Below are 15,797 nucleotides of genomic sequence, written 5' to 3' on the forward strand. Positions count from 1 at the left end.
GAATGAGAGAGAAATCTTCTTTATTTGCCAGCAAACAAAGTAGAACATCAGCATTAAGTCTCTTCTTCTCTTTCTCAGCTCTCTGTGTCTTTGTGGCTTCTGTCTCAGCTGCTTCTCTTCTTATGCTGTCTTCTCCTTCTTCTGTCTGTTCCTTCTGTCCTTCTTTCTGACGTAAGCTGCTTCTGCTCCCACTTAAATACAGTTCTATCTAGCCTAGCCTAGCCCCCTTACTCTCCAATTGGTTAAGGAATAGATTGATTACCTTGCCTCAACCAATCAGCTCTATACAAATATCAGTTACATAGGTTCGATATTTCTCAAACTGACCTATGACCTGGGGGCCCCTCAAGCTAGACAATTGGGCTCCAGAACTCCTGCATGTTATTATGATTGATTTCTCATCTATAGCTTAACCTGGGTTCACTTAGAGGATAATGGATATTCTTACATTTATTATTCTCATATTCCTAGTACTAACTGCTAACTAAACTCTGGCATTCATTAAAGGGGTCAAGGGCCAGTCTTACTTAATGGCATAGCTTGTTATTACTTCCAGGACCATTCCTACATTTTACCTATAATTAATCAAGGAGAAGAGAGCTGACTAGTCCTGACCTCTTTTCACCTATCAGCTCCATACATCAAACCAGCCAGAACTATGGCTAAGTCAAACCATATGTTGATCTCTTCAACTACAGTTTTGCTTAGAAAGTCAGACAAAGAGTAATACAGAATTTAGAAAGACATTCTACACATTAACTACCAGAATAAAACATATTCTAAAATAAGCAGAATCAGTATTCCTTATAAGCCATATCTACATATTAAGAACTTCTAAAATCTAACTCATTTATATCTAGAATTATTTAGAATCTAACTAAACAGCATTTCAACCTAATCCTTTTAAATTGCCTGCAATATACCTTGTTCATAATAGGATACATATGTGTTTGCATTAGCAATCCATCAATCACAAGGGACAGAGTTTCATTTCTCACTGACCTTTCTAACCTTTAGCTTAGCCAAGCTAGACATTGCAAATAATCTGAACCATCTGGCATTCCTTCACTTACAGAGTGAAAGTTAGAATTAACAAATATGATTTCTTAGAATTATTCTTTGCCCACTGCCTCACTTGGTCCATTTTTTCTTACAACCAAGCCTCAAAAAGGTGCCCGAACTGACCAGATGACCACCGGAGGGAATCGGGGATTACTTTCCCTGACTCCCTCAGTGATGACTAACCCCCTCCCACCCTGAAAAGAACAACTTTAAAAACTTTTTTTGCCAGCCTCAAATATCATACTCAGGTCCATCGCAGCAGTATGCAGGTCCCTGGGGGGGGGGGGGGGGGGGGAGGTGTGTATGTGTATCAGCGGAGGCATAGCGAAGGTGTGAACATCCTTCTTTCAAACATTTTGGACATTCTGAACTGCCCCTCCCCCACAGGGACAGCCAAATTTCAAGGGAGTAGAGTGGAGGAGCGGCCTAGTGGTTAAAGCACTGATCTTGCAATCCAGAGGTGGCCAGTTCAAATCCCACTGCTGCTACTTGTGTCCAAAATCCAAATAAATAAAGGGGGTGTTGGAGGCATAGCAAAGGCATGGACATCCTTCTCACAGAAACATCCACATTTTGGACATCCTCAACTGCCCGTCACAGGGACAGAGGCATAGCGAAGGCACCTAACACTTGGGAAATCCTTCACCCATACCAAGTGCGTAGATACGTGGGGCCACGGGGGCCTGGGCCCCCATAGATTTGGCCCGGGACCCCCCTGCCGATGACCCTCTCGACCAGTGGTGTGCTGGTAAATGTTTAACAACAGGCTCTCTCCCCAGTCCACCTCTGCGCCCCCCCCCCATCCACCTCTGCGCCCCTCATCCACCTCTGCGCCCCCCCCCCCAAATTGCAGAGCTGGCTATAGCCGGGGAGAGAGCCGGGGGGGGGGGCAATCTAATTCATGTTTAATGTGGGATAAAATGCCATAAATAAGTACATAAAAATAAACTTTTAATCTTGGGCACCTGATTCTCAAAGTGGACATATTCCAAACACTATAATGAAAATAAAATGATTTTTTCTACCTTTGTTGTCTGGTGACTTTGTTTTTCTGATCATGCCGGCCCAGTATCTGATTCTGCTGCTATCTGTCCTCTTAACTCCATTTCCAGGGCTTCCTTTCCATTTATTTCTTTACTTTCCGCCTTTCTTCTTCATTTCTTGCCCTACATCTGTAAGTAAAAGCTGGGTCCTCTGCAGACTTGACTGTCCAGTGGATCCAGCTTCTGCCTATTTTCTCCATCCATGTGCAGTTATTCTCCTCTCTTTCTTTTCCCTCTTCTCATCTCCTTCCTCACTCTTCCCTCCCCTCCATCCATGTCCAGCATTTCTTCTCTCTCCCTTCCCTCTCCTCCATCCATGTCCAGCAACCCTCCTCTCCCCCCTGCCCTCCATCTACCCATGTCCAGCAGCAACCCTCCTCTCCCCTGCCCTCCATGCACCCATGTCCAGCAACCCTCCTCTCCCCTCTATCCACCAATATCCAGCGACCCTCCTCTCCCGCCCTGCCCTGCCCTCCATCTACCCATGTCCAGCAACCCTCCTCTCCCCTCCATCCATCCATGTCCAGAAACCCTCCTCCCCCTGCCCTCCATTCACCCATGTCCAGTGACCCTCCTCTCCCCCTGCCATCCACCCATGTCCAGCAACTCTCCTCCCCCTGCCCTCCATCCACCCATGTCCAGCGACCCTCCTCTCCCCTGCCCTCCATCCACCCACCCATGTCCAGCAACCCTCCTCTCCCCCTGCCATCCCCTCCATCCACCCATGTCCAGCAATCCTCATCTCCCCCCTGCCCTCCTCCCCTCCATCTGCCTTCTTCCAGACCACCCCGCTCCCCCGGTCGTCTATCATCCGTCTGCCCTCTGCAGCTCTGCTCCCCGATAGCCCTGGTTTCCTTCTTGCACCGCCGCCCTGCCTTTAAAAATTTTATTTTCCCTCGAGGCACGCTGGCGTTGAAGCGAAGGCAGCAGGCTCAGCTCGGTTCCAGCCTTCCCTTCCTTTGCATCATGGCTCCGCCCTCGCGCAATCAGGAAATACGTCAGGTGAGGGCGGAGCCATGGTGCGAAGGAAGGGAAGGCTGGAACCGAGCTGAGCCTGCTGTCTTCGCTTCAACGCCAACGTGCCTCGAGGGAAAATAAAATTTTTAAAGGCAAGACGGCGGCGCAAGAAGGAAACCAGGGCTATCAGGGAGCAGAGCTGCAGAGGGCAGACGGATGATGGACGACCCGGGGAGCAGAGGCGAGCCGGCTCGCAAGATGCCAATAAATTTAACAACAGGCTCTTGCGAGCCGGTGTGAGCCGGCTCCAGCACACCACTGCTCTCGACCCCCCCCTCCTGCCATCAACCTGCCATTGCCGTCTGCTACCTTTGCTGGCAAGGGACCCCAACCCCCACCAGCCGAGGTCCTCTTCTTCCTTCCTTCTGTTTCTGAATCTGACGTCCTGCACGTACAACTCGAAACATACTCATACTCAGAAACAGAACGAAGGAAGACGAGGACCTCGGCTGGCGGGGGTTGGGGTCCCCTGCCAGCAAAGGTAGGCAACAGCGATGGCGGGAGAGGGTTGGCGGCAGAAGGGGGGATCGAGAGGGTCATCGGCATGGGGGGGGGTCAAAGTTGTTGGTGCTAGTGGTGGCGGTGGCGGGGGGTCGGCGGCGCCGGGGGGGGGGGCTAAAATGTGCCCCCTCACCTCGGGCTCTGGACCCCCCTCCCGCCGAAGTCTGGCTATGCCCCTGACCCATACTAAAAAAAAAAGACGTCCCTGATGAGCACTTGGACATTTTCACCTGGACTTGTGTTTTTTTAAGGTTGTAGATGGCTATTATACATGCAGCTTGTCTGCGTGTATGAAGCCGTCTTTGGCATGTGCAGAGCAGCCACTCATAACGCTTGGCTGCTCTGCACTGGTTTCCCCTCCTTAGGAAGGAAATTGTGTGCAAATGAGTTAACATTGAGCAGCTCATTTGCATGTGATTTCCTTCATGCATGCCCGTTCCTTTCCGAATCGTTGAGGGATCTGTAAGGGAAGGGCTTTTTCTGTTCAGTTAGTGCATCAGTTAGTCCACTGCAGTGCCCCCTAGGGTGCCTGGTTGGTGTCCTTGCATGTCAGGGGGACCAGTGCACTACGAATGCTGGCTCCTCCCATGACCAAATGAGTTGGATTTGGTCATTTTTGAGATGGGCGTCCTTGGTTTCCATTATGGCCGAAAACCGGGGATGATCATCTATAAGGTCGACCATCTCAACATTTATGTCAACCATCTCTAAGGTCGACCTAACAGTTGAGATTTGGGCGTCCTCGACCGTATTATTGAAACAAAAGCTGGACGCCCATCTTGTTTCGATAATACGGGTTTTCCCACCCCTTCGGCAGGACGTCCTGCAAGGACGCCCTCAGGAAAACTTGGGCTCCCCATTTGATTATGCCCCTCCACATCTTTTTTGAGATGTGGTGACCAGAACAGCACACAACATTCGAGGTGCAATCACACCATGGAGCGATACAAAGGCATTAAAATGTCCTCATTTTTGTTTTCCATTCCTTTCCTAATAATACCTAACATTCTATTTGCTTTCTTAGCCGCCGCTGTACACTGAGCAGAGGGTGTCAACGTATCACCAACAATGACACCTAGATCCCTTTACTGGTTAGTGACTCCTAATGTGGAACCCTGCATTATATAGCTATAATTCAGGTTCCTCTTTCCCACATGCATCACTTTGCACTTGCTCACATTAAACGTCATCTGCCATTTGGATGCCCAGTCTCCCAGTCTCATAAGGTCCTCTTGTAATTTTTCACAATCCTCTTGCGATTTAACAATTTTGAATAATTTTGTGTCATCAGCAAATTTAATTACCTCACTAGTTACTCCCATCTCTAGATCATTTATAAATATGTTAAAAAGCAGCGGTTGCAGCACAGACCTCTGGGAAACCCACTATCTACCCTTTTCCATTGAGAATACTGACCATTTAACCCTACTTTCTGTTTTCTATCTTTTAGAAAGTTTTTAATCCATAATAGTACACTACCTCCTATCCCATTACTCTCCAATTTCCTCTGGAGTCTTTCATGAGATAGATTGTCAAATGCTTTTGAAAATCCAGATACATAATATCGACCAGCTCACCTTTATCCACATGTTTGTTCACCCCTTCAAAGAAATATAATAGATTGGCGAGACAAGATTTCCCTTCACTAAATACATGTTGGCTTTGTCTCATTAATCCATTCCTTTGAATTTGCTCTGTAATTTTGTTCTCTATAATAGTCTCTACCATTTTGCCTAGCACCGACGCCAGATTCTATAATTTCCCGGATCACATCTGGAACTTTAAAAAAAAAATTGGTGTTACATTGGCCACCCACCAATCTTCCGTTACCATGCTTGATTTTAAACATACATTACATATTCCTAACAATAGTTCTACACGTTCATTTTTCAATTCAATCAGTACTCTGGGATGAATACCTTCCGGTCCAGGCAATTTGCTACTGTTCAATTTGTCAAATTGTGCCACTACATCTTCCAGGTTAATAGAGATTTCATTCAGTTTCTCTGACTATCTTTTCTGGCATGAGTATCTCTCCCAAAAAAAAAAAAAAAATATATATATATATATATATATATATATATATATATTCTCAGGGCACAGACCATATAAGTCTTGTCCTAAACGTTATGAAGCTAACGTCGAAGCCCCTTAAAATGTACACTCCAGCCCATTCCTATCTATTCAGTCATGATCAGAGTGTAGACCGTAGAAATCTACCAAGCACCAGTTTTGCTTTGAATTCCATTACCGTTTTCATCTCCACCACCTCCCGCATTCCACATATCCACCACCCTCTCTGTGAAAAAATACTTCCTGACATTACTCCTGAGTCTGCTCCCCTTCAACCTCAATTCATGTCCTCTAGTTCTACCGCCTTCCCATCCCCAGAAAAGGTTTATTTGCAGATTAATACCTTTCAAATATTTGGTCGCCTGTATCTGTATCATATCACTCCTGTTTTTTCTTTCCTCCAAAGTATGCATGTTGAAGTCGGCAAGTCTCTCCTGATACGGTTTGCAATGTAAATCCCATGCCATTTTCGTAGCTTTTCTTTGCACTGCTTCCAGTCTTTTTACATCCTTAGCTAGTTACGGCCTCCAAAACTGAACACAATACTCCAAGTGGGGCCTCACCAATGACTTGTAGACGGGCATCAATACCTCCTTTCTTCTGGTAGTTATACCCCTTTCTTTGCAGCCTAGCTGTCGCCTTGTCACATTGTTTCTTCACCTTCAGATCCTCAGACACCAACACCCCAAGGTCTCTCTCCTGAGTCGAGCTTACTAATCTCTCCCCTCCTTTCCGGTATCGCTCTTTCAGGTTTCTCCACCCTGGCACCTGGTCAAAAGAAACCAATCAAAAGAAACCAGACAAAAAAGTTCCAAACAAAAAAAGGTTCCTGACATAAAAGTCCTTGACAAAATAGACTCCTGACAAAAGGACCTGATGAAATAGATTTACTGAGAAAGTCAACGGCTTGTCACTTGAAAGTCCTGGCACCTGCCTACGGCTTGGCTTCACTATCCACACTTTGTATCTAGTGAGAATCATAAATCTGCTTGAGAACATAATCCAGCTTGATTAAGGAGGTTTCCCTGCCCTGTTTTGTGTAGAGTCTATTTTGTCTTGGGTTTTTTGGGTTAGGGTTTTTTTTGTCATGGTCTGTTTTGGTTTTAGTCTGTTTTGTTGGGGGGTTTGTGTCAGGTTTTTTTTTTGTATGGTCTATTATGTCAGGGTGCCCTCCACCTCAAGTACATCACTCTACACTCTACACAGGACCTCACTTTGTTGTATTACTCTTTCAACATTTTAAATCACTTATTCACATTATATTGAGTGGAAAAATTGAATCCTATGAAATTTTCTTATGCTTGAAAAATGTATTTATTTATCTTGATAAAATCTAGCTGATTAATGCAATGTTCACATACAGTGGGGGAAATAAGTATTTGATCCCTTGCTGATTTTGTAAGTTTGCCCACTGACAAAGACATGAGCAGCCCATAATTGAAGGGTAGGTTATTGGTAACAGTGAGAGATAGCACATCACAAATTAAATCCGGAAAATCACATTGTGGAAAGTATATGAATTTATTTGCATTCTGCAGAGGGAAATAAGTATTTGATCCCCCACCAACCAGTAAGAGATCTGGCCCCTACAGACCAGGTAGATGCTCCAAATCAACTCGTTACCTGCATGACAGACAGCTGTCGGCAATGGTCACCTGTATGAAAGACACCTGTCCACAGACTCAGTGAATCAGTCAGACTCTAACCTCTACAAAATGGCCAAGAGCAAGGAGCTGTCTAAGGATGTCAGGGACAAGATCATACACCTGCACAAGGCTGGAATGGGCTACAAAACCATCAGTAAGACGCTGGGCGAGAAGGAGACAACTGTTGGTGCCATAGTAAGAAAATGGAAGAAGTACAAAATGACTGTCAATCGACAAAGATCTGGGGCTCCACGCAAAATCTCACCTCGTGGGGTATCCTTGATCATGAGGAAGGTTAGAAATCAGCCTACAACTACAAGGGGGGAACTTGTCAATGATCTCAAGGCAGCTGGGACCACTGTCACCACGAAAACCATTGGTAACACATTACGACATAACGGATTGCAATCCTGCAGTGCCCGCAAGGTCCCCCTGCTCCGGAAGGCACATGTGATGGCCCGTCTGAAGTTTGCCAGTGAACACCTGGATGATGCCGAGAGTGATTGGGAGAAGGTGCTGTGGTCAGATGAGACAAAAATTGTGCTCTTTGGCATGAACTCAACTCGCCGTGTTTGGAGGAAGAGAAATGCTGCCTATGACCCAAAGAACACCGTCCCCACTGTCAAGCATGGAGGTGGAAATGTTATGTTTTGGGGGTGTTTCTCTGCTAAGGGCACAGGACTACTTCACCGCATCAATGGGAGAATGGATGGGGCCATGTACCGTACAATTCTGAGTGACAACCTCCTTCCCTCCGCCAGGGCCTTAAAAATGGGTCGTGGCTGGGTCTTCCAGCACGACAATGACCCAAAACATACAGCCAAGGCAACAAAGGAGTGGCTCAGGAAGAAGCACATTAGGGTCATGGAGTGGCCTAGCCAGTCACCAGACCTTAATCCCATTGAAAACTTATGGAGGGAGCTGAAGCTGCGAGTTGCCAAGCGACAGCCCAGAACTCTTAATGATTTAGAGATGATCTGCAAAGAGGAGTGGACCAAAATTCCTCCTGACATGTGTGCAAACCTCATCATCAACTACAGAAGACGTCTGACCGCTGTGCTTGCCAACAAGGGTTTTGCCACCAAGTATTAGGTCTTGTTTGCCAGAGGGATTAAATACTTATTTCCCTCTGCAGAATGCAAATAAATTCATATACTTTCCACAATGTGATTTTCCGGATTTAATTTGTGATGTGCTATCTCTCACTGTTACCAATAACCTACCCTTCAATTATGGGCTGCTCATGTCTTTGTCAGTGGGCAAACTTACAAAATCAGCAAGGGATCAAATACTTATTTCCCCCACTGTATGTTTATACAATCCAAACAATGACATTGCGTGCCTTTTGAGAAGATGGGTGTCCTTCTCTCAGGGTTGCCCAAATCGGCATAATTGAAAGCCGATTTTTGGCTTCCTCATCTGCTTTCCGTCGCGGTGATGACCAAAGTTCACGAGGGTGTGTCGGAAGTGTACCGAAGGTGGGACGGGGATATGGTTAAGAGATGGGCATCCTCGGCTGATAATGGAAAAAAGAAGGTTTCCCTGATGAGCATTTGGTCGATTTTACTTGGTCCATTTTGTTTTCACGACCAAGCCTTGAAAAGGTGCCCGAACTGACCATATGACCACCGGAGGGAATCGGGGATGCCCTCCCCGTACTCCCCCAGTGGTCACTAACCCCTTCCCACCCAAAAGCAAAAATGTAAAAGCATTTTTTTCAGCCTCTATACCAGCCTCAAATGTCATACCCAGCTCCATCACAGCAGTATGCAGGTCCCTGGAGCAGTTTTTAGTTCCTGCAGTGCACTTCAGGCACGTGCACCAAAGCCCATTCCCCCCTACCTGTTACACTTGTGGTGGTAAATGTTGAGCCCTCCAAACCCCCCCCCCCAAAACCCACTGTACCCACATGTAGGTGCCCCCCTTCACCCCTTAGGGCTATGGTAGTGGTGCACAGTTGTGGGGAGTGGGTTTTGGGAAGGGGGGTTGGAGGGCTCAGCACCGAAGGTAAGGGAGCTATGCAGCTGAGAGCAATTTGTGAAGTCCACTGCAGTGCTGCCTAGGGTGCCCGGTTGGTGTCCTGGCATGTGAGGGGGACCAATGCACTATGAATACTCGCTCCTCCCACGACAAAATAGCTTGGATTTGGTCGTTTTTGAGATGGGCGTCCTCGGTTTCCATTATCGCCGAAAACCAGGAACAACCATCTCAAAAACGACCTAAGGACGACCATCTCTAAGGTCGTCCTAAATTTAATGATTTGGGCGTCCTCGACCGCATTATCGAAACGAAAGATAGACGCCCATCTTGTTTCGATAATACGGGTTGCCCCGCCCCTTTACGGCGCCATCCTGCAAGGATGCTGTCATGACAACTTGGGAGCCCCTTTCGATTATGCCCCTCTATGTATTTTATATTGATAATATAGCATAGGTATATGGGAGAGTTATTTCCCCTGTTTGGTAATTATTAAATTTTAACTGCCAGACCCTCGACCATTCTTCTAATGTTTGGAGATCCCTTCTTACTGTTTCTACTCCCTCCAGGGTATCCACTCTATTGGCTATTTTCATGTCATCCGCTAAAAGGCAACCCTTTCCTTCCAACCTTTCAGCAATGTCATCCACAAATATATTAAACAGAATAGGCCCCAGCACCGACCCCTGAGGAACTCCACTGCTCACCTTCCTTTCCTCAGAGCGGATTCCATTTACCACCTCCCTCTGCCACCTGTCGGTCAACCAGTTTCTTATCCAGTTCACCACTTTCAGTCCTAAGTTCAGCCTTTTCAGTTTATTCACAAGTCTTCTGTGGGGGACTGTATCAAAGGCTTTGCTGAAATCCAAGTAGATTACATCTAGCACATGTCCTTTATCCAGTTCTTTGGTCACCCAGTCCAAGAACTCAATAAGATTTGTTTGGCAGGATTTTCCTTTGGTAAAGCCATGTTGCCTCTGGTCCTGTAATCCATTGGTTTCTAGAAAGTTAACTATCCTTTCTTCAGCAGCAACTCCATTATTTTTCCTTCCACCAACGAGAGACTTACTAGTCTGTAGTTTCCCACTTCTTCCCTGTCTCCACTTTTGTGAAGAGGGACCACATCCACTCATCTCCAATCCCGCGGAACCTCTCCTGTCTCTAAAGATCTATTAAATAAATCTTTAAGAGGTCCCACCAGTACCTCTCTGAGCTCCCTCAGTATCCTGGGATGTATCCCATCCGGCCCCATAGCCTTGTCCACTTTCAGATTCTCCAACTGTTTATAAACTCTTTCTTCCGTAAATGGCGCAGTATCCACTCCATTCCCAGATGTTCCCTCAGCAGCCAACCGCAGTCCTTCACCAGGATTTTCCTCCGTGAACACCAAAGAGAAGTAATTGTTTAGCAAGTTTGCTTTATCTTCATCACTCTCCACATAGCCATTCTTATCATCTTTCAGTCTCGCAATTCCATTCTTTTCGTTTCTCCTTTCTCCAGTATATCTGAAAAAGGTCTTGTCACCTCTCTTTACATATTTAACTATTTTTTCTTGCTACTTGTTTGGAGAACCATATAGGCTTCCTGCTTCTCTTGTTTTTGTTTACTTTCCTTGCATAAAGATCAGTTGCCATAGCTATAGCAGCCTTTAGGTTTGACCACTGATTTTCCACATCTCCTGTGCTTTCCCACGCTAAGAGCTCCTTCTTCAGGTATTCCCCCATTTTATCAAAATCAGTACGTCTGAAATCCAGTACTTTGAGTTTTGTGCGTCCGCACTCTGCCTTTGCCCTTATATCAAACCATACTGTATGATCATACTGTATGATGTAATGATGTAATGATGATCACTATTACATAGGAGGGCACCAACCCAGATATTGAAAACACTTCCTCCATTCGTGAGCACTAGATCCAGCATCCAGGGCCCTAAGAAAACAGGACTTAGGGCCCTGTTTACTAAGCCACACTGTAGGCACACTAACTTTGTAGCATATGGGTGTCTCTAGCATTAGCACACAAATGTTTAGAGTGTGCTAAAAGGTTAGTGCGCCTTTAGTAAAGAGGGCCCTTAAAGTCCTAACACAGGTTGATAACTTTGCCCCAAATGTAGCTAAAAGCACAGTGTTATTGAACAATTTTAATCCTATTGATGATAGACAATTCTCAGCCAGTTTGTGTGTACAAGTTGTTATTCACTCAGTAAATAAATTTGAAATTTGCCCTAAATGAGTTCAGTATTACGCCTTTCTGTTCAACCACATTTACAATTATTGATACATGATGCGTTGGTATTGCTGGATAGCAAAATGATGTTATTTCTGTTACACTATTTCTGTTTCTTTTTATTTAAATTCCAGCAGATCAAGAACATTGAATCAATTGGAAAGGAAAACAAGACCTCAGTCACAGAATTCATTCTCATGGGATTCTCTGATCACCCTCACTTACAGCTCCTCATTTCTGGCATTGTTTTCTTGATCTTCCTGATCTCTGTGCTCGGAAACTTCATGTTTTTGATGTTGGTGTGTGCTGACCCTCACCTGCAAAAGCCCATGTACTTCTTCCTCAGTAACCTGTCCTTCGTAGATATTGGTAACTCCTCTGTCACCCTCTCTACACTGCTGCACAGCCTTATGACAGGGGAGTCACTAATTTCATTTACTCTATGTGTAGCACAATTTTACTTCTTTGTTTCTTTCATAGCAACAGAATTTTTCCTTCTTAGTGCCATGGCCTATGATCGATATGTTGCTATCTGTGACCCTTTACGTTACACACTTATCATGAACAGGAGAGCCTGTGTCCTTCTGGCATCTATGTCTTGGATAATTGCATTTCTGAGTATGGTACTCCTGGGATTTTTAATATCTCAGGTCAATTTCTGCAAGGGCAATGTGATTAACCATTTTTTCTGTGATTTCACAGCACTAATGAAACTCTCCTGTGGTGATGTATTCTACATTGAAGTTGTGCTATTTACTGAAGGGGTTACTCTGACAATTATTCCTTCCATACTAACCCTTATATCCTATATCTTCATTATCTCCAGTATCTTGAAAATCCGTTCTGCAAAGGGAAGACGTAAAGCCTTCTCCACCTGCTCCTCCCACCTTACTGTCATTTGTCTGTTCTATGGGACTTTGTTCTGTATATACCTCAGACCATCTTCAACATATTCCCCAGGCCAAATTAAACTCTTCTCTCTGCTGTACACAGCTCTGATTCCAATGTTAAACCCTATGATTTATAGCCTGAGAAATCAGGATGTGAAAAAAGCCCTCACTAAAGTCATAGGTATGAACCACATTAAGGATGCCAGCTGCCATTTTCCTGTTATGTATGTTGTTAGAAATAATCCATCTCTGTAAATGTCATCAAATATAAAAACGCTTTCAAGCTTATTATAATCGATGGTCAAGGCCCATAAATATAGCTATCTGTTTTTTGGGAGGAGAAGGGTCAAGGGGGAGGAAGATCTGATTAATAGTTACCCTCAACTTCCCTTTACATTTTTATTATTCTTTTATTTAGATTTCTTTTCTTTTCTCTAGCCTTTGCTTTTTAATTCATTTTTTCCTTTTTTACATTTCTTCTCCCCTCTGATTTTTCAGTTTCTTTCTTCTGTTATCTATTCTCACAGGGGCCCTTCTACTAAGACGCACTGAAAAGTGGCCTGCGCTGGTGTAGGCGCGTGTTTTGGCATGTGTTTTTTCAGCCTGCCTGGAGAAAAGGCCGTTTTGTGGCCAAAAATGGATATGCAGCAAAATTAAAACCAGTATGCGTCCATTTTCGGCCTCAGACATGTATATGTATACCTTGGAGGAAAGGAGAAACAGGGGTGAAATGATTCATTCCACTCACCGCTGAAGCAGTCAACCAAGCGATTAAAAAGTTCTCCAAGACTCATTGTAAATTGGACATCTGCCCTAGTCACCTATTAAAATCTGCACCCCACCACTTCACAACAGACCTCACATCCCACTTAAACTACATGCTTCAACATGGTCTCTTCTCCAAGGAAAACGGCAATATCCTACTCACCCTAATTCCAAAAGATACCAAGAAAAAAAAAAAAGAATATCACCAACTACCGCCCAGTAGCATCAATCCCACTAGTAGTCAAACTGATGGAAAGCATGGTAACCAAACAACTGACTACATAAATAATCCACGAATCAAACTCAGGATTCCGCTCCAACCACAGCACCGAAACAGTTCTAATTACTCTCCTAGCCAAATTCAAACAAGAGATTGCAACAGGCAAAAGTGTACTTCTCCTACAATTCGACGTCTAGTGCATTCGACATGGTAAATCAGACAATCCGCAAATGAACCTTTTCCGGAAAATGGAAGGCAGTAGAACTAGAGGACATGAATTGAGGTTGAAGGGGGGCAGACTCAGGACTAATGTCAGGAAGTATTTTTTCACGGAGAGGGATGGTTCTGCAGAATCTTAGCGGAGATTGGGTGGTGACGCTGGTAATTGGGAAACAAAATCGGAGCTGGGCAGACCTCTACGGTCTACACCCTGATCGTAACTGGATAGGGATGGGCTGGATTGTAAATTTTAAGGGGCTTCGTCATTAGCTTCAGAACTTAGTACAAGAACAGTGCTGGGCAGACATCTACGGTCTGTGCCCTGAGAAAGACATAAGTACATAAGTAATGCCATACTGGGAAAAGACCAAGGGTCCATCGAGCCCAGCATCCTGTCCACGACAGCGGCCAATCCAGGCCAAGGGCACCTGGCAAGCTTCCCAAATGTACAAACATTCTATACATGTTATTCCTGGAATTGTGGATGTTTCCCAAGTCCATTTAGTAGCGGTTTATGGACTTGTCCTTTTTCAACTCTGCTAAGCTAACCGCCTTCACCACTTTCTCCGGCAACGAATTCCAGACAAGGACAAATCAAACTCGGGTATACATATAAAGTATCACATACCATGTAAAATGAGTTTATCTTGTTGGGCAGACTGGATGGACTGTACAGGTCTATGTTACTATGTTACTATGAGACCTTACCGCCACTCATTGACTTAGCGGTAAGGTCTCACTAACCGGGCCATGAGCATCAGCACACGTAAACTGTCGATTACCACTGGGTAAGCACCACACGGTAGAAAATAGAAAATATTCTACTGCGTGTTTTAGGACTCACATCAAAAATTGAATTATCGCCCAGGGGCACGCGGTAGCCAGGAAGTAGTTCCAATTTGATGCGTGTTGAAAATGTGTAGGCACCTACGCACCTTAGTAAAAGGGCCCCAAAGTATTTCTTCTACATTTTTTCCATTCTGTCATCTTTCTATTGCTTATGCTATAGGTACTATTTTTTATGTTTTCCCATTCTCTTTCACACACCTCTTGCTCCTAAGTTCTCCTTCTTTTGCACTCTCCATAATAAACTTATTCTTCACTTCTTTCCCTCCTCTTTTCCTCCACCCCTGCTTCTCTATCCTCCACACTACCTTCTCTCTCCTACCTTTTCTTTCCATTTCTGCCCCCAACTAATTTCTCCTTCCCTTCTTTCTCTCAGCTCTTCTTCCTCTCCTCTCCTCTCCCTCCTTTCCTCCTTACTCGTTCTCTATCTCCTTTTGCCTGTTCCCATATATGTTCCATTTATTTCTTTCCCTTCTTCAAACCCCCTCTATCTCTATCCTTCATCCTCCTTTTCCCATCTCTCATCTTTCACCATTCAAGCACTCTCTGTTCTCTCCCCTCCCCCTAAAATACAGGTCTGAAATCTTAGGCTACTTCTAGACTCATCACTTACTTGATCTCAACTATTTCAGGCACCATTTAAAAACTCTTTCTATCACCTGTGGCAACTACAAAATGTGTCTCAATATATTGAGAAGAAGAATCTAATCATAGTAGCCCATGCCGTGATAATTTTACAGCTAGACTACTGTAATGCCCTGTCATTGTATTGGAGAATTGTATGAAAAATATTTATATGTGGATTGTACATAATTATTTTGAAAATGAGTTATCTACAGAATTGATCAACAAACTTTTGAATCTGAAATTAATAGTTAAATTGGAGGTTAAAACTTTAGGAGTGTAACTGGCATCTTTACTTACAATGGATACACAAGGGCAAAACTGAAGATGGTTTGGCAATTAATCATTGTATAAAATTGGACCCTGTGCTTAGATAGCATGAGTTGGGGTAACTCACATGATAACTTGCTCCCATATGATTTTAAGAGAGCAATTGAAAACCTGTATATTAAAGATTATTGCTTTTTTATGAGAATAAGTGAAGCTGATTTTGTATTACTTATTGATTTGAATGGAGTAGGGCATTTGATATTGTATACCTTTTTACTTTGTCAAATATTTTAATGTTTATATTTTGTAATCCTCTCTGAAAATGGGCTATAAAATCATCTATCAAATTAAATTAAATTATTGTATTAGTCAGACCACAGAGAGTTTGAACCAATTCCAACTAATGCTACACATTGAT

The 15,797-nt window shown here is 44.3% G+C and overlaps 1 protein-coding gene across 1 annotated transcript; it reads left to right on the plus strand.

Annotated features, from left to right (window-relative positions):
* The first annotated feature begins 11,628 nt into the window (after nt 1-11,628).
* LOC115464672 (olfactory receptor 1019-like) lies at nt 11,629-12,690 on the plus strand. Its single transcript, XM_030195034.1, has one exon. The coding sequence runs from the start codon at nt 11,629-11,631 to the stop codon at nt 12,688-12,690; it is 1,062 nt and encodes a 353-aa protein (XP_030050894.1).
* The last annotated feature ends 3,107 nt before the right edge of the window (nt 12,691-15,797 follow it).

The sequence above is a fragment of the Microcaecilia unicolor genome, chromosome 3 (assembly GCF_901765095.1).
Source record: "Microcaecilia unicolor chromosome 3, aMicUni1.1, whole genome shotgun sequence".
Classification (NCBI taxonomy): domain Eukaryota; kingdom Metazoa; phylum Chordata; class Amphibia; order Gymnophiona; family Siphonopidae; genus Microcaecilia; species Microcaecilia unicolor.

Bases quoted from the DNA above. Each gene is read 5' to 3' on its own strand.
- LOC115464672 (XM_030195034.1), top strand. From the start codon at position 11,629: ATGATGTTATTTCTGTTACACTATTTCTGTTTCTTTTTATTTAAATTC.